Source organism: Solanum stenotomum, chromosome 10 (genome assembly GCF_019186545.1).
Source record: "Solanum stenotomum isolate F172 chromosome 10, ASM1918654v1, whole genome shotgun sequence".
In the NCBI taxonomy this organism is placed as follows: domain Eukaryota; kingdom Viridiplantae; phylum Streptophyta; class Magnoliopsida; order Solanales; family Solanaceae; genus Solanum; species Solanum stenotomum.
The window spans coordinates 53,339,004-53,357,612 of record NC_064291.1 but is presented as its reverse complement, the minus strand read 5'-3'; the positions used below and the strand labels follow the sequence as shown (position 1 = coordinate 53,357,612).

The window sequence follows — 18,609 nt, the reverse complement described above, 5'->3', positions numbered from 1 at the left end:
CCCCCCCCCCCAAACCCCCCTCCAACCCCCCTCCAACAACTCAGAATCAAAACCAGTGGCTACAGTAAAACATATTTGAAACATCCAGGGAAGGAAATAAGTAGAAGCAATATGGGCAATCAATTGTAAAATCTTTAAAATGGGTAACTACCAAGGTAAACCTACTCATAGGTCACCAAATAAAAAAGAAGTTAAATGTTTTGGCATAACTCGCTATGGATATTGATATGTTTATCAGAAGAACTAGGATTTCTGTCTCGACCGAATTAAGTATTCTATAACAGAAATACAAGGAAAGCAGTAATATAGCAAATTCCCCCAGAGAATAATTGAGAACCACCATGTAGTTAGCTATTGACCGAAAAGAAATTTTCAAATGTCAGTTTGAAGACAGAACACAAACCTTCAGTACAAAATACAGTGAGGTCGGTACCACAAATGCTCCGGTGGCAAAAATAGGGTTCAAATGCCTAGAAAGCAATACCTGCATCCATAAATATTTAGCAAAAATGAGAACACTTACAGTATGAACAACGAAGATCTTGATTGAGACAGATAATGTTTAGATAATGGTAAGTTCTTTGAGCTAACTTATTTAGATGAACTTTTTTTTTTTGAAATTGGTAACATAACTTATTTATAGGAACTTAGATTATCCACTATCCATAGAAAAGTCAATTTTTTGGGGGGACATCACCGGAAAAAAGTAGATTAAAAAGAGTGAATCAGATGGCTGAATACAGATCATAGAGATTATAGCCGCTCAAACATGCCATTCCATAAGCTTCTTAATGCAAGACAGCAAAGAAAAGCAAAAGAAATTTTGTTATTTTTCTTTAGGATTCACTTTCTTGGTTATTAAACTAGGCAGAACTAGACACCCTCTGAATTATTTCAAAGCGACTCCAGGCAGACCAGTTTGAGCAAATGCCTCGCGATACTTGCGATTGCCACTGCCACCCCAAGGCATTTCAAGGATGCCTCGCTCAGAGGTAAACCGTAGAATCTGCCCAGAAAACGTCTTTTAACCCTAGATAGATTAATGCTCTATTATTTTCGCCATGGTTTATGGCATTGAATGCAAAAATAAAGTTAGGTTTGAAATATAAGCAAAACCTTTCACCTATATGTACCAATTAATTTGCAACTCCTATCTACAAGTTACAGTACGACCAAATAACTTTCAACTGGCCAGTTATAGTTGTGTACTTGTATTACTTTTTGATTGTTTCACAAAGTTGGATTAAATCATGTGTTTTAAGTGGGTGTTTGGCCATGTTTCATTGTGAAATTTGAAAAAAGTAGTTTTTGTTAATGAAAAATGATATTTGAAAATTGGAGTTGTGTTTGGCCATAAATACAAATTGGAGTTGTTTTTTACTTTTGTGACTATTTGGAGTGAAAAAGTGAAGATATCGTTTAGTTGTTTTCAAATTCTTGAAAATTCTCGATTTCAACTTCAAGTAGAATTATGGTCAAACATGTTTTCCAGAGTTCAACTCCTGAAAAAAAACTCATGGCCAAACGCATACCTAATTTTGGTGAAACCATCAGAACCATTATCCAATCAAAATTAGTTAAGATCATACGTAATATCCAATTCCTTGAGTAGGAAATCTAGTTTTTGCATTGTAGGATATAGTACTTCATTAGTTCAACACGTTGAGGTACCGTACTATATTCTCAAAATAAGTGATCTTGCATTAGTTTAGGTTCATTATAATTCGAGATCATTATTGACTCCTGATCATCTTGGAAGTGCCTGATTAAGATCATGATCAAGAAGCAACTGTAGATGCAAGAAATTCTGGGGAATATGTACCCAAAGTCACGAACACATGTGCATGCATATGAACAAGCAAACCGAATAGGAAAAAGAAAGAAAAGATAATAGCATGAAACCAAAATAACGCATATAAGCACAAGTTGAGACTACTTACAGGAACAATCAACTTTTGTCCCCCACGATGTAACTCAAACTTCCAAAAGATCCCCTGTGAGAAAAAAAAAAGGATATGAGGTGTAAAAAAAACATGAAAATCATGTGCAATCTTGCAACAATGACTTCTAATGAATTGTAAAACATGTCTAAAAAAAGCATAGACGAAAGTAGGCACCACTCCTCTTTTCTTCGGGAAGGGGTGAAAGGAGTTGGCTTGCCAATATATACCTGAATTCCTACAGTATACAGCATCCGAATGGTACTGAATTCAGATATTTTTCTTCCACCTCCCAATTCAAGTTCAAGTGCCGTACTGCAATATAATATAGAACGTCCTGAGAAGAGGCTACCAATTAAACATGAAGTTTTGTGCATGAAGATAAATCCAGTAACCTGGATTATGGTGTTTTTGGCTTAACTTGAAGATACGGTTCACTGGGAACATATTAAAAAACAAGCTGAAAATCCAAGAAAATGCCATCCTGGTTCAAACTAGAGAGCAGAAAATACAAAGAATTTCAATTGGTTTAAGATGCGATGAGTTGTTTTACAAGATACTAGGAGGTTTGCTCTTCCCAGAAGTTGGTAAAAAAGTTTTACCTAATACCAGAAGAAATGTGATGGGATGATAAAGAAAACAATCAAGAAGAAAATGAGAAATTGCTTATATAACCATCTTTTACAGAAATCTATGATGCCTTTTTTCCAAGACACTAGCAGGTTTGCTCTTCCCAGAAGTTCTTGAAAGGTTTAACTAATACCAGAACAAATTGAGGGACTTATAAAGTAAACGATCATGAAAATATTGTTAAATCGCTTATATTACCAGATTTTACAGAAATCTGATTACAAACAAGAATTTAAAACAATAGCTAATGCAAGTTATGTATTGACTCACTCAAGCTACAATCGAGTACTAGGCCTAGTCATCACCATTTTTGTTTTGATAAGGTAAAAGTTAGGCCTTAGTCATCACCATTACCATGTGCACTACGCCACTACCCAAAACTAGATACACGGAGATGAACAAGGATCAGAGAGATTTGATCATTCAACAAAATAAATCTAAAATAGAATTGCAACACATCAAGTGTACCAGGCATTCATTAGCTTATTCAGACCACAGATCGTTTAGTTTATTTAAGCAAAAAAGTACAGAATATCAAGGCTTAGAACCTTTAACTTTAACACAGTAAAAGCAATAAGTCGAATACTATTCAAAAAAAGAAAGGAGGAATTATTAACATCAATGAACCTTCCGATTCTGGCTGCGATACGCCCATGTGATTTTGTGGAGAAGCGGTGGGTGTAATTAGCCGTTGCACCAAATGACCCTGTCCCTAGCTGCATTACGTTGGATGCAAATTATAGGTAGATAAAAGAATACTCAAAGTCTCGCAAAATTGGTAATGTTAAGATGCTGCTTGAAGGCGGGTTATTGACTTAATGCCACTTAATATCATTTGAACCCAATGTACTTCTCATGTTGAATTTGTTTAAAGTGGGAAAAGGTCTGTTTGACAGAACATGAAGTTGCAAGTCTGTTATATTTGCATTATATACACAAATAGACTCATAGTTCTAAAATATGTTTGGAGTGGCCCAACATATATATCATTCTATTTTCTTCTCACGCGGAAGTAAGGGAAATTAGAGGGTGGAACATGAACAGGTCACGTTATTACAGAACCTAATACAATACTATCATTGCTAACTTCTCCATGTTCCTGCTAGTACACTAGTCAGAACTTTGTGGAACATCTACAGCTCTAAAATAACCTAAAGCAAGTGGGAGCAAGAGCAGAAGAAATCATAATCTTATTTTTTAAGAACAAATCAAGCAAAGGTCTTGAATAGAACTCGCCCAGCTTGTCCAGTTTGAGTTCCTTTCTTTCTTTTTTATTAGGGAGCATTCCACTGTTAGGGCACATTTCAAGGGGCACCAATCTACACAAGTTCATTTCCCAGATTTTGGCAGCAGAATATTCGAGAACTGCTAAAACTTAAAGTGCATTTTCTTCCTTTTTCTTAATTTTAAATACAAATTGTTACTTATGTCACTTTATTTTTTTAATCAGGAAGCTTCTCACTACCGTACAGATTTTTTTTTCTCAAAATGATACTAAACCAAACAATTGATACTAAAGTAACATAGCAACCTAAATAACCATTTAAATTTAATTCAACAGCTTGGTAAGGTTTTTTGGACACAAGTCATGACCAAGTAATAAAAAGGCCTACTCAGATGTAGGGAGATTATGCTGTGTAGTCTACTAGAAAGCTGGATTTACATTTAATAGTTGGTGTGTGTCCTACTTGCCCAGAAAAAAGTAAGTTGTAGGCCACAAAGTAAACAATAAATTAACCATTAAGGGATCCTAATTCCATATCAACAGGTAGATGAGAGAAATTCATCTGTTTTTAACAAAACCAATGAAAATATCTAGAGCATTAATGTTCGTGTGGACTTCAAACTGTAAGTACAGAATCCCTCATAACCAGATCAAAGAAAGTGTCAGCCAGTAATTACTCAATTCAAGAATAAACAAAGATGATATGGTCAAGTCTTAAATAGGAAACAAGAATTCTTAAATTAGCTTTTATAAGAGAATGTAATCAAAAGATAAATGTCTTTAGAGCTAGAGCAGAAAAGTGGAACCTTGATTTCTCCAGAAGCAGACCTTTTCTGCTCCTTCCTCTGCCATCCAACAGCTATAGATGACTCTGGACCTAATGAAAGATGTATCTGCACAAAAAAGTGAAAGGGGAAACGGAAAAATATAAGATTTTCTTGATAAGTTAAAAAGAATGAGTGATTATCAGTAACGTGAGATGCACAGAGATTTCATGCCTCAGCCCCTAAACGAGTATGTTCCAGAATGCTATGGTCCAAGATATCATCAATCTTCTGACTTAAGTTGCAGGCACGAAGCATAAATAATAGTAGCAAGTAGCAACTATGAAAAATTATTTTTAAGCTTCTAGATATGTATCAACTCAAAAATAGCTTACATTTCCATGAGCGGTATCAGATAGCTGGCGAGTCCAAGTGTTGGAGAGATTAACAGAACCATCTCTTAAAGACATAGCAAGACCCATTGTTGCCGTAGAGTGAACAGATATATGACTGATAAGACAAAGAACAGGTCAATATTTGGCTAAAATTTTTGAGATCTGCAACACATAGCAAAATGGATCATCCTACCGAGTTGTCTGTACTCCTAGTAATGCTCTCAAACCCATAGATCCCATAAACTCTACTGACGAAACTGATGACATTTGATGCCTAAAAACAATAGATGCAGCACCACCGCCGGCATTCCCATTAACCGCCAGATTTCCACCAATGGCAACAGCATTGTTTTTGGAAATCTGAGACTGGACTTCACTAGCCATAGCCATCCTGGCAATCAAGCCCAAAAACATGTAAGGTAAGATGAGGTAATATCAAGAGGCATTGCTGAATAATCATATAGAAGACAAACTTGGACTTGCTGAATGATCAACATGTTGAAGGAACAAACAAACAAAAAATTCAACTAGAAACATATTGCTAACTATGCCTAAACAAGCTTAAGCATTAGTGTTGCAATATCGTACAATAAAGTAAAATTTGGTGCTTCTGAACAAAAATGACAGTAGTGCTAGCAACACAATGCATATTCCACTAGAGCAACTCAATTCTGCAGTTTCTAAGCCTACAGGCTGCTCAGGTCATTACTTCTGTAGACACGGTGTAATGTATTAAGTAACTGAAGTGCAAATATAATGGAATCATGACAACTGAAATCTCTTGAGGAGATAGCCAAAAGCCGTCGAGGAAGATAATTAGGATCAAACTTTTACAAAAGAATGCAGAGCGACTCTTGAATATGTTTAATGGTCTTTACCTTACTTGAAATTTAAAAAACTCTTAGATAGCTTATTAAGGACTCACAACAAGGATTCCTCAAGATCCCTGTTTCTAATATGTTGCTTCACTTCTATGTCATAGAAGCACACACTGAAGCTAAAAGAATTTAAAGCATAAGCTCGTTAGCACCAAATCCACCAGCATTCTTGTGGGCAGCTTAGAACAATTCTTTTGCAGGTTGTCCCACAAAAATGATAACTCGCATACTTAAAAGAAATTTACTTATCAGCAAGTTACTTAAAGGAACATGGCTTTGCATATTCTTCTAGGATTAAGGACAAAGGAATTTTAACATGTACAATGTGATAGATGGAATAGTTGGCTTCTGCCATGCTATTGGATTATCAATTACCTAGTCACACATATCTACAAAAGCAATTAAGACATAGAAATACAAAAGAAGTACATATGCTTACCCTTTCATAATGCCATCACCCTCTAAAAACTGTGGCAATGACAGATTTGCCATAATTGACCCAGAAGGTCGGAGATGCGCTGCAACCTTTTGAAGTTCTTTCTGACGACGTAGTCTTTCAAGTTCTTCCTTGATCTCTTCAGCTTTGTTCAGCTTAGTACCAAGTTCCAGACCAGAATTAATCCCTTCCATACCATATATGTCATATATTTGTCTTTTCGTCTCATCCGATAAAATTTCATAAGCTTCACATATTCGTTGGAAATTCTCTGTTGCAATTTCCTTCATCTGAAACAGGAAAAATATGCCACTAAATACTCACAACTTGACCTTCAGAATCAGAAAAATAAGAAAGCCAGAGAAGTTACTTCCAACAGTTGGCAATTATCTAATATCTTGTAATAATGTTGCTAAGATTTTAAAAATATTGATTTTCTTGACCTCACTGCAAGATCCCCAACCCCCTGAACTAAGAGGATAAAACAAGTTCAATATCATGAAATACTGAGTTTCTACCATATTCTTCCCCATTGTGAGACAGTTTTCTCTTGTAACCTTATTAGTTATTCCTTCATGAGAAAAGGTTTCTAGAAGAAATTAGCAAAATGTAGTAATCTCAAGAAACCACCTATATAACGTCTCACAACCTAATTGCCCAAACACTGCAATAAGAAAGATCTACGTCCTAGTTTTCAGATAGATAAGGCCCTGAACCATAATAATGGCTGTTTGCCAAATAACAAAAATGTAATACAGTACTTACGAAGCCTCCCCTACCAAACCCATAAGACAGAACATGCGATATATGACATTAACTTGACCATCATAAGCAGGAAAACAAGGAATCTAGACACGTACAATTTTTTTCCGCCAATTGGCACTGTTGCATAAATCTTTGATATAGATTCTGTTGAACTCAATTTTACGTTTTGCCGATCCCCCACCCAGGAGACTACGAAGAGCAAAAATTTGAAGAGCTGGCAACTATTGAGTTTTCTACCACGTTCTTCCCCATTGGAAAGACACTTCCTCTCTTCTACCCTCTTTTTTTAGGCTAAAGAACAGAGATTTTAGAAGAGACTCGAGCAGTTATTACACAAGGATCAATATGTAGAATCTCAGCAGGAATCACTTGTATTATGACTCTGAACCTGAAAGCACCAGCAATTGATACTTATGATCTTGGTCCTACTTTTTCAAGAAGATCCTGAATATAGTACCAGCTAACAAGCTATTAGTCCCATTGCACAAAACATGTACCAAGGACAAAACAATGTTATACCCATCTTCAAAAATTCAGTCAATATTGAATCTCCCTCCACTAAACAAGTACATGAATGAGCCAATGGGAAGTGAGTTTCTTTTTGTCTTTTATGATGGTAAATCGAATACTAAGCACCAAAATTCCAAATTGGATACAAAGTAAAACATTCACAACTGTCTAATCACATGGAAAAAGGTTGAATTTATATCTAATCAATATGCCAATCGCAATGCAAAAACAAAAGCATGGAGAAAAGAATAAATATGCCAATTGCAATGCAAAATACCTGGAAGAAAATTGAGCAAAATCAAGCACAGCGACTTTCCACCAATATCAAAGGCAAAAACAAGAATAGTTGTAGTTCATACATATCAATCAAACAACTGCTACTTTATGGCAAACTAGTTGAAGTTGACTAGATGAAGGCTATATGTATACATTCCATCTAATCAAGACCCATTTCAACACTACATAATTTATCCCTAACGGAAAAATAGGCAAACTAGTGTTTTCGAAAAACTAGTTCTCTATTCAGGCCCATTTCATTCCCACATTAAACAATTCACCATTAAAGAAAATAGGCAAACCAGGGTTTTCTAAAACTAGAACAGTTTAAAAACATATCAAAATGTTAAACTCAGCCCCAACCACAAGCTAGTTGGAGTTGAGCTATACAAATCGTCGGTATCCATTCCATCCTATACAAGCCCATTTAATTCCAATAACACAAAATTTATCCTTTAACAGGTAGCAGGCAGAAGGTGATCTCAAGCTTATCCGAATACAAACGTGAATTACCCTTTTTAACTCCAAATACACAAATTAAGGGTTCTCAAAACTAGTTGGAACCCTTTGGGGTGGCCCAGTGGTTTGGGCTTGGGACTTCCATGTTGGAGGTCTCAAGTTCGAAACCCCTTACCAGCGAAAGCAAGGGGTTTGCCTTCTGGGTCGAGCTCGTCGCACCGGGCTTGCCTAGTGCGGGTTACCTCTCCTATGTGGTTTGCGAGCTATTGCATAGGAGCGGGGGTTTTACCCTATGCGCACCCAAAGGGTAGTGGCTGCGGGTTTCCCTTGTAATCAAAAAAAAAAAAAAACTAGTTGGAGATCAGCTATATGAATCCTTTATGTTCTATACAGTCCCAATTTAATTCCAATAACACAAAATTTATCCTTTAATGCATGTAGCATGTGGAAGGTGAGCTCAAGCTGACCCAAACACGAGCGTGAATTATCCTTTTAACTCCAAATACACAAATTAAGGGTTCTCAAAACTAGTAAGAGATCAACTATATGACTCCTCCTATGTATCCCTTCCGCTCTATTCAGGCCCAATAAATTCCAATAACATAATTTATCCTTTAAATCAGGTAGCAGTCCGAAGGTGAGCTCAAGCTGACCCGGATACAACCATGAATTACCCTTTAACATCAAATACACAAATTAAGGATTCTCAAAACTAGTTGGAGCCTTGGAGGTCAGCTATATGAATCCTATATATCCATTCTGTTCTATAACGGCCTAATTCAATTCCAATAACACATAATTTATACTTTGGTTCAGGTAACATGTTGAAGGTGAGCTCAAGCTCACCCGGACACAACCGTGAAATACCCTTTAACTTCAAATACACAATTTAAGGGTTCACAAAACTAGTTGGAATCAGCTATATGAATCCTATGTATCCATTCTGTTCTATACAGACCCAATTTAACCAATAACGCATAATTCATCCTTTAATTCAGGTTGCTGCCGGAAGGTGAGCTCAAGCTGATCCGACACAACCGTGAATTACCCTTTTAACTCCAAATACGCAAATTAAGCATTCCCAAACCAAAAACAAGCATAGTACAAAAAATACATCGAAAATAAAAAAAACAAAAAATTAAGCATTCCCAAACCAAAAACAAGCATAGTACAAAGAGTGGACTGTGAGTACCTCAAGAGCTTGATATTTATCAGGGTGATAGATTTGAGCCCATTGACGATAAGCTTTTCGAATTTCTTCATCAGAAGCTTCTGGAGATATATGAAGCAATGCATATAACTCTCTATTTTGCGGCCCACTTTCTTCTTCTTTCATATTAAACTCTAGGGTTTATAACAGAATCTGAATAAATAAATAAAAGGTACTAACAGAGAAACTCCCAAAGAAGATTTTGAAGATTGAGGTAAGAAGAAAAAACCCTTGAATGAGTTTCGTGAGGTTGGGGTTACAGAGTCGCCATTTCTGAAATTGCTTGCAAGTTCAAGAACAATTACGACTTACCAGTGACTTCTTTTAGATGCCAATACCACACTCTCTGTTTTTTTAAAAAAAAAAATTTTCCAGCAATAATTTTTTTAAAAAATAAAATGTTTTTAAGACAAAAAATGAATTTTCTTTTTATAAAAAATAGCAAATGTTTTAAGTGGAGTTTATATTTTCATGGGAAAATTACGCGGAAAAGCAAACATATACTAGTTAATTAGCTGATATAGCTATAGTTTGAATTAATTACGGCTCACAAATTAATTTTAGCTTTAATTACGTCACTTGTCCTCTTTTATACATATACAAATACAAATTATACACACATATATATACAATTATATGACATATACAAATACAATTAGTCTCTCTCCACTCTATGACCTTTCTCGCTCGCCTCTCTCCTCTCTCTCCCAATCTCGCTCGCCTCTCTCCTCCCTCTCCCAATCCCTCTCTCCAAATATACAAATACATATGTATATCAGTTACATATATACAATTATCTTATAGATATACATATATTGTTCGCCTCTCTCCACTCTCTGCCCTCTCTCGCTCGCCTCTCTCCTCCCTCTCCCAATCTCGCTCGCCACTCTCATCCCTATAACATGCAGCTACGAATCGTAATTAGCAAACTATAGCTATGGAGCGTAATTAATCTATTTTTAAGTGGTTATATGCGAAAGTTCCCCTTTTTCAACTAGACATAGGTGTCGTGCTAGTACGGGCCCAATATCTATTATTTTTTATTTTAATTTATGTAATATAGATATAATTTAGAAAGTAGATTAAATTCTAATATGATGTTTAGATATTTTAAGTTGTTAATTATTTTTTGTTTGTGCAAATTTCTTGTGAAGAGGTCCATAAATAAAGTATTTTTCATCATCGATCGTTGATTTTTTACTCAAAGTAGTTGCAAGATATAAACAAATAATACCGATATTCAAAATAATAAAGCTATAACAAAAGAATATGAATTTAAAACTAAAAAGTCATAGCTAAAACGGATCCTATAATTTCGAAAATATTATATACTAATTAAATTAAAGTAGAACAAAAGAAATAATTCTTTTATAATTTTTTTCGAAGACGTGTCTGCTTCAGCGTGAAGTCTCTCTTATATAATAAGAGAATTTTAGCATAACAAAGGTGTATTCAAATTAAGCTAGTCAAGTAAAGATTTGTTTTTAAGGTTGTCAGTAATTTGAGAATGAAAATAATAATTCGGGCCGAATTTAGAAGTATTTTCAACATTTCTCACTTTTATTTAAAATATTAAACAAAATATTCTTAGTCATCGTTACATATTTAAGAATTGTAGTTACTGTATTTTATTAAGAACTCTAAAAAGAAATAGGAAAAATCATATTTTGTGGTTTCTACTTTTTTTTTTCTTGTGCATGATGTAGTTTTTTGAGGTGAGAGTTTTTTAGAAAATTGAGGACGGGGGAAGGAAATGGGGGTGGAAATTGATCAACAAATGATAAGTTTATGTAACCAACCAACTAAGCTACTATGATTTCCAGATGTGACAAATAATAAATTTGTATAATTGTTTGAATAGTAAAATCTAGGAAATTGTATTCCTCATGGACCTTCACATTACTTATTTGTTAGTTTTATCATCTTATTATTTAGTCAATTATTTCCATCTCAAATACCATACGCAACGAAATGGATGATAATAATGAGAAGTGCTTGATTAATTATTGAGCTACGATAATAAAAATCACGCAGGATGAAAGAGGATGAAGTATATAAATAGAAACTTTAAAGATCACTATTGAAAATATAGTCATCATTTCCAAAATACTCAAATTTAGCTATTTCAAAATCAAAATTCACACCGAATAATTGGGATTTTAAGATTTTTAAGGACTTGAGGACTTGAGGTCTGAAGTTTGAACTGCGATACATTTCCGATACGAATACTGGATGGTCTAATGTGAACCTCATAAAATCTGGGCCTTTTTACCATAATTCCTTAGGCCCATAATAAAATGTACAAGGTCCATCAGCCTAAAGATCCAAAACGGAAAGCCGGCGGATTATCGGCCCTACATCAGCAAGCCTGCTATTTATAATTGAAATGACAAATGATCTGAATAGTGAAAAAGATAAAAGAAAGAAAAAACAAATTTTATATGTGAAAAAAACATTAATGTAAAGAAGACTTCAAAATTTGAGTTAAACCCAATGTACAAGTTCTTGCAGATCTTGACCGAAAACGAATAATAATACCTTAACAGTTGGGCCATGACCTTTATATATGGTATCTGAGCAGGACTATATCTTAGGGCCCGTTTGGCCATGCGATATGGTATCATGATATGGAATAATGAGATGAAATTGAAGGTTTGTTTGGACATGCGATATGTAATTTTTGTGTTGTATATTTTCTCATAAATATAAAAATCTCATAAGTTGTAAAACTATTAAAATAGCCCCAATTGTTTATTCAATCTTATCAAATAAACAAAAAATTATAAAATCGCATAATAAATTATTACAAAGTTATTTGTTCTCCACTTAAGTAATTGTTTCATCTAACTTTAATTTAATAAAAAAAATTGAACATAAATTGTAGTGTACTAGTCTTTAATATAATCCTCCCACATAGTACGGACAATTTCCTCACGTTGAACTTGCATTTCTCGCTCATGTGACAGAGAAAGACGAACCAACATTGTTACTTTGAGTCATTTGTTGGTCAATATCCTCCACAACTATAATTTCATGTTCATAGACCATAAATGTTTCATCACTACTTTGGTATTCTCGCAAATAATTATGTAACACTGCACAATCTATGACAATTTTCACTTGTGTATCAATATCATAATGGTTCATGCCTTGTTTCAGTATTCTAAATCTATTTTTCCAAGCTCTAAAAGTCTGTTCAATCACATTGCGCAGAGATGAATGCCTATAATTAAATAGTTTTTTGGCATTTTGAAGCTTTCACTTCCTCGGTTATCTTGCAAATGATAGCGTAGTCCTTTGTATGGAGCTAAAAATCCTCATGTGTTTCGGAAACCAGCATCAACAACATAATATTTATCTACCAAAAAACATTTTATAAAGAATTACTAAAAGCATATGTGACGTAAATGAGACAGCTTTGTGCAAATAAATAGTATTTATTCTAAGGATGTAATTTAAAGTTACCATGTGGAGAAAATGGAAATTGTGATGTTGGTTCAACAAGTACATTCTCAAGTACTTTACTATCATGTGCAGTACCTTCCCAACCAGCAGCAACAAAGGTAAATCGCATATCAAAATCACAAGCACATAAGACACTTTGTGATGTTCTTCCTTTGCGATTACGATATGCTTGTTGCACCGCTTTAGGAACCTCCCCTTCTATATATGTTTCATCAATCCCACTAACACAATCCTACCAAATAGAAAATACATCAATATTAGTTTAGTGAACATAAAATAAATTGGAAGCATTATAGAATGCACTTCATAAAAATAATGTTTGTAAGAGTAATAAAAATAGTGCTTCCAAGACAATGCAAAGTCATAAAATAAATATTATCTCTTTAAACAAAGTTGATAGGAAATACGTAACTAAATACTAATAACTTACACATAAAATATAAATGTTCACTTATTAAGGCCATAAAATAAATTTATTAATGCGATTGAAATTTTACCTTAAACCAAGGCCAAAATCGAGTATTATGTCGAATTTTGAATGTACACAGTCATATTTTTTGGTTGTATAAATGTTGGTGTCATCTTGCTAATTGCCTCGGCAACTATTTTAACATGCCGGTTAATTGTTTCAAGTGAATGTTGAAAAGTTTCACAATCGAGAGGTGTGAGTTAAAGTAATTATATGTTGGTGAGAATAATAAATTTTATGTCGGTGAGAATAATAAATTTTTAAAAGTAATGATGTGATTATAAATTGTATTTATATATGAAACAAATGGTTAGTAGAAATAATTGTGGAGTTGTTTTAACAAAATATAAACTCATGGATTAATTATTGTATTAAAATATCTCAAATCATGATATGGAATCACCATATAATTCCATATCATGGTTTTTGGAGAATATGGTATCACCTCTCATGATATGGAATCATGAGATGGAATCAACGTAAAATCGCATGTCCAAACGTTGATTCCATCTCATGATACCATATCGTGATATGGTATCGCATGACCAAACGCCTACTTAGGGCCCGTTTGGCCATGCGATATGGTATCATGATATGGAATTATGATATGGTATCATGATATGGAATCATGATATGGAATTATGATATGGTATCATGATATGGAATCATGAGATGATTTTGAAGGTTTGTTTGGACATGCGATATGAAATTTTTGTGTTGTATATTTTTTCATAAACATAAAAATCTCATAAGTTGTAAAACTATTAAAATAGCCCCAATTGTTTATTCAATCTTATCAAATAAACAAAAAATTATACAATTGCATAATAAATTATTACAAAGTTATTTGTTCTCCACTTAAGTAATTGTTTCATCTAACTTTAATTTAATAAAAAAAATTGAACATAAATTGTACTTGATATGCTCATATCTCTCAACTACTCTTACAAATAACCTATAAAGTAGAAAAAAAACATACATTGGTGAGTAAATATTAACTTAGAAGTTAAATACACTAAGATAAAAATTAACAAACATCACTGACTTCTAACTATTTACAAGAAAAATCAATAGTTAAATATTATAGAATAACGAAATTTTAAAAAGTTACCACAAGTTTGAGTCAAAAACACTTCCAATAAAATTTAATCAAAAAAATTATAACTAGTCCACTTGACTAAATATTAATAACTAATTGATCAATTTTTTCCCAAGTCCTCAATCCATTGGACTTGATGTTCTTCAGTCATGTGAACGAACATTTTGCGAATACTAAGATTAAGAAAGTGCGGCACCGCCAATGAAAATTGTCTTTTATCAATATTATGCTTAGTCATAAGATTAAGACGTTTTTTTTATTATGAAAAAAAAAGTATTACTCCCTTCGTTCTTATTTATATTCACCAAATGAATTTCTACTTTATCATTTATATTCACCAAATTTAAAGTAATAATAAATTTTATATTGGTGAGAATAATAAATTTTAAAAAGTAATGATGTGATTATAAATTTTATTTACATATGAAACAAATGGTAGATATAAATGTGGGGTTGTTTTAACAAAATATAAACTCATGGATTAATTATTGTATTAAAATATCTCAAATCATGATATGGAATCACCATATAATTCCATATCATGGTTTTTGGAGAATATGGTATCACCTCTCATGATATGGAATCATGAGATGGAATCAACGTAATCGCATGTCCAAACGCTGATTCCATCTCACAACACCATATCGTGGTATGGTATCGCATGGCCAAACGCCTACTTAGTATGATGGTGGGACAAACCTCAGCAAGGACGTTGAGTTTCAATGAGGGGTGTATGTGACACTTATAACGAAGGACAAACCTCTAAAAGAAGGGTACACATTACACCTTAGGTAAATCTCACATCGAAATGAGAGAGGAAAGTTAAAAGAATGAGTTTAGAAATAACGATCGCGACGTCCTTTGGGTTAAAAATCTAATGGACAAATCCTTGTGAGATTAAACTCGAAGTGAATAATACCTCAACGTATAGTTGGACAAGAGTCGGTACAAAATCTAAATAAAACCATATAGTGCTTCCTTCATCTCAAAATCAGTGTCGTTTTTGCCTATCAAATAGTTAATGACTTGAATTTTAAAATTAATTAAATTAAATTAATTTAATATTTTAAAAATTAAATTTAAATATTTCAAAATTATTTGAAAAATTCTATAAGTTTGCAATTTGCATATATTTTTTTCAAATTTAAAAAGGGAAAGTAACCCATTATTGGGTAGTGCAAGAAGCCAAAAAGAGGATTGAAATATCACAAAAAATTGTTCCTTATCATCATGTGATAGCCAAATTCTTCTTCTTTTTTTTTTTTTAAAAAAAGAAAGATCCCTTCAAAATTAAATAACTCAATTTCAATTTTTCCTATTTAGGTAATGTAAAAGTTACGTAGCTTAAGACCCAATTAGCATCCAACAAGAACAATGCTTGATCACTATCCTGTCCAAATCAAATGAACCTAAGCCATTAAAAAAATATTCCATCTTGCTCTCTTAGAGGCGGAGTTAGAATTTCAACTTTATGAGTTTTGATGAATTTTGAAATAACGACTTCAATTATTAATATTTGGATTCTAAATTCAATATGTGCTACATATTTAATGACTTTCTTAACATAGATACACTGTTTAAATAAAAATTTATGAATTTAATAGAATTCATATATAAACTTCTAGCTCCGCCCTTGCTCTCTCTAGAATAATGTTTTGGAAAAAGCTAAAGTTTGTAGAGTTATCAACAAAGAATCTCATAAATAGCAATATGATATTTTGGTACTTGTGGTTGAAAATCCTAAGATGAGATCAAACTTTGAGCATCTTATATATTATTATATATTATATAACAGAACAATATAATAGAATCTTTAGATGTGACTTTTTCCAAATTGTTTATCATGATTTATCCAATTAGAAGGAGAAAAAAAAGGCACAAATGTGGACATGTAGTTATATAACTAATATATTTCAAGATTATAATTGTGAAATTATAATTTCTAGATTAATTAGTCTTATTTGAAAAGGTTGAGTTCTAAAACTTCCTTATCAATGTTTTTTAAAGAGTAATAATTTGTGTTTGACTAATATATTAAAAAAAAATTTTGCCATACTAGAATAGCAATTTGTGTTTGCAAAAATTTTAAAAATACATTTTTGCCATCCAAAACTACTTATTTAATTTTATTTTATTTTTTTAAAAAAAGGAACTTCACGAGACACATCTTTTCAAATTAAAAATATGCATTTTCGACCTTAGATAAGCACTCAAAATTCAATTATCGGACTTCAAAAAATGGGTTACCATAAAGCTTCCCTAGATAATCTCAGTCCAGTTATTCAAAACTCAATAATTAGACCGTATGTATGTGCCATTTTTAAAAGGTTATTTGAAAGTAGTTTTTTAGTGTCAAAATAAGTATTATCCGAGCAAAATTTATGTCTATTAAGAAATTAATAATTATTTTCTTTATATATTTTTACTTATTCACTATTTCAATAATAGATTTTCAATTTTATTTGTCACTTTTAACATATCAAGAGAGAACAATTTTTTTCTTATGTTTTACTCTTATCATCAAATCATTGTTTTCCAAAACCTAATACAAACATCTATTAATAGAGGTGGTATGGTGAAATAGTGTCACGCCCCGAGCCTACACCCTGAGCGGGACTGACACTCAAAGACCATCGCTGGTCCCAAGCGAACCCTTGGCCTGGCTTTCTGAACTCAGCGGAAGAATTTCTCAACATAATAAGCTTAAACAATAACTTAAAGAAATAACATCTTAGCCAAAATGGCAACTTAGTCTTTAAACAACAACTGAATGAATAATGTAAAGACTACTGAACTACTAACTATCTAACCGTCCATGAAGCCTTTAAAATACTGAGATGGATGTTGGGACAAACCCCACAACATCCTAATAAATGAAAGACTGAAAATGAATAAAAAGAGTCATCCGAAATACAAAGAGGCTTACCACTGACTCTGAGCTGCTCAACTGGATCAACGAGGCGCTGGATGTTGATCCTGGTTACCTGAATCTGCATCATAAGACGATGCAGGTCAACTGGCATCAGTACATTGAATGTACAAGTATGCGAGTTGGAATGCTAAGCAACATAGGTTAGAAGGAAATCTGAAAGAAACTGAATAACTTACCTGGCTCAACTCAACTCAACCTGACTGACTCATTTCAATATACAACAATTTAAAGAAAGTGCAATGTAAAGAAAAACTGTTTAAAAATATACTATAAACTCTGTGTGTATGCAAAAATACTATAAATCTGAGATGTATGTAGAAATACAAATGAACTGATGTATATAAAAATACAATAACTGTTGTGGAAGTTTCTCTAACCGACAACCATCACATAAGAGCTATAGTGATGATACAACGATCAACCTCACGTTACCAAAGCATCTTATACCCGACTAAAGGTATAGAACCTGAACTGCCTAATGGATCACTAGTCTAATTTGAAAAGGATTCATCTAAAAAGTATGAACCTCTTCTACCCATTATGGCTACATGGTTCTATGGGGGCTGTGGGTTCTTTGAACGCTCCCCCAATTCGGTGCTCGATACTACTACCAAAAATGTACTGGCTCTTATGTTTTTAAAACATTTTTCTTTCTACAAATTTGAGACTAGTGCTCAAAACTTAGCTTAAAGACTATCTTGAAATTCTCAGTTTCCCCTGCTTGTTTCATTTAGAAAGCCATTATTCTTTTCTGAAAACTAGCCCAAAGGCATCTTTGGAAATCTCAGTTTCCGATCTCGTTTAAATGTGAAAACATTTCTTTAAAACTTCTTTGGGAATACATAGTCCCCATATATCTCTTTGAAGAAAAAAACTTCAAACCATAGCTTTACTCTTTGCTTAACTTCAAAACTTAGGTCTTTAAACGACGATAAAACATTGTTAAAGATCCTTGGAAACTTTAAGAAACTTTGCTTTGACTTGCTTCTTAACTTCTAGACTTGACTCTTAACTTCTTGACTTTGAACTTAACTTTCCTTAAATTGAATTATGGATTCAAGGTTCATGATCTCATGTTTATGGATGATTTCATGGTGTTTAGATGTACTTTAGAGTGTTGAAATTGACTAGGAAACATAGGTACATCACTTAGGAA

The 18,609-nt window shown here is 33.2% G+C and overlaps 1 protein-coding gene across 1 annotated transcript in view; it reads right to left on the bottom strand.

Moving 5' to 3' along the window:
- The window catches only part of LOC125842080 (chaperone protein dnaJ 13), a 13,393-nt gene extending 3,603 nt beyond the window's left edge, over positions 1 to 9,790 (bottom strand). Inside the window, exons 1-9 of the mRNA XM_049521284.1 lie at positions 9,471 to 9,790; positions 6,272 to 6,558; positions 5,148 to 5,345; positions 4,955 to 5,069; positions 4,602 to 4,688; positions 3,198 to 3,286; positions 2,171 to 2,255; positions 1,941 to 1,994; positions 404 to 484 (exon numbers count right to left, since the gene is read on the bottom strand). Of these exons, the coding sequence (XP_049377241.1) occupies positions 404 to 484; positions 1,941 to 1,994; positions 2,171 to 2,255; positions 3,198 to 3,286; positions 4,602 to 4,688; positions 4,955 to 5,069; positions 5,148 to 5,345; positions 6,272 to 6,558; positions 9,471 to 9,614 (1,140 nt within the window). The 5' untranslated portion in view covers positions 9,615 to 9,790. The remainder of the gene's footprint in view (positions 1 to 403; positions 485 to 1,940; positions 1,995 to 2,170; positions 2,256 to 3,197; positions 3,287 to 4,601; positions 4,689 to 4,954; positions 5,070 to 5,147; positions 5,346 to 6,271; positions 6,559 to 9,470) is intronic.
- Positions 9,791 to 18,609: the final 8,819 nt, after the last annotated feature.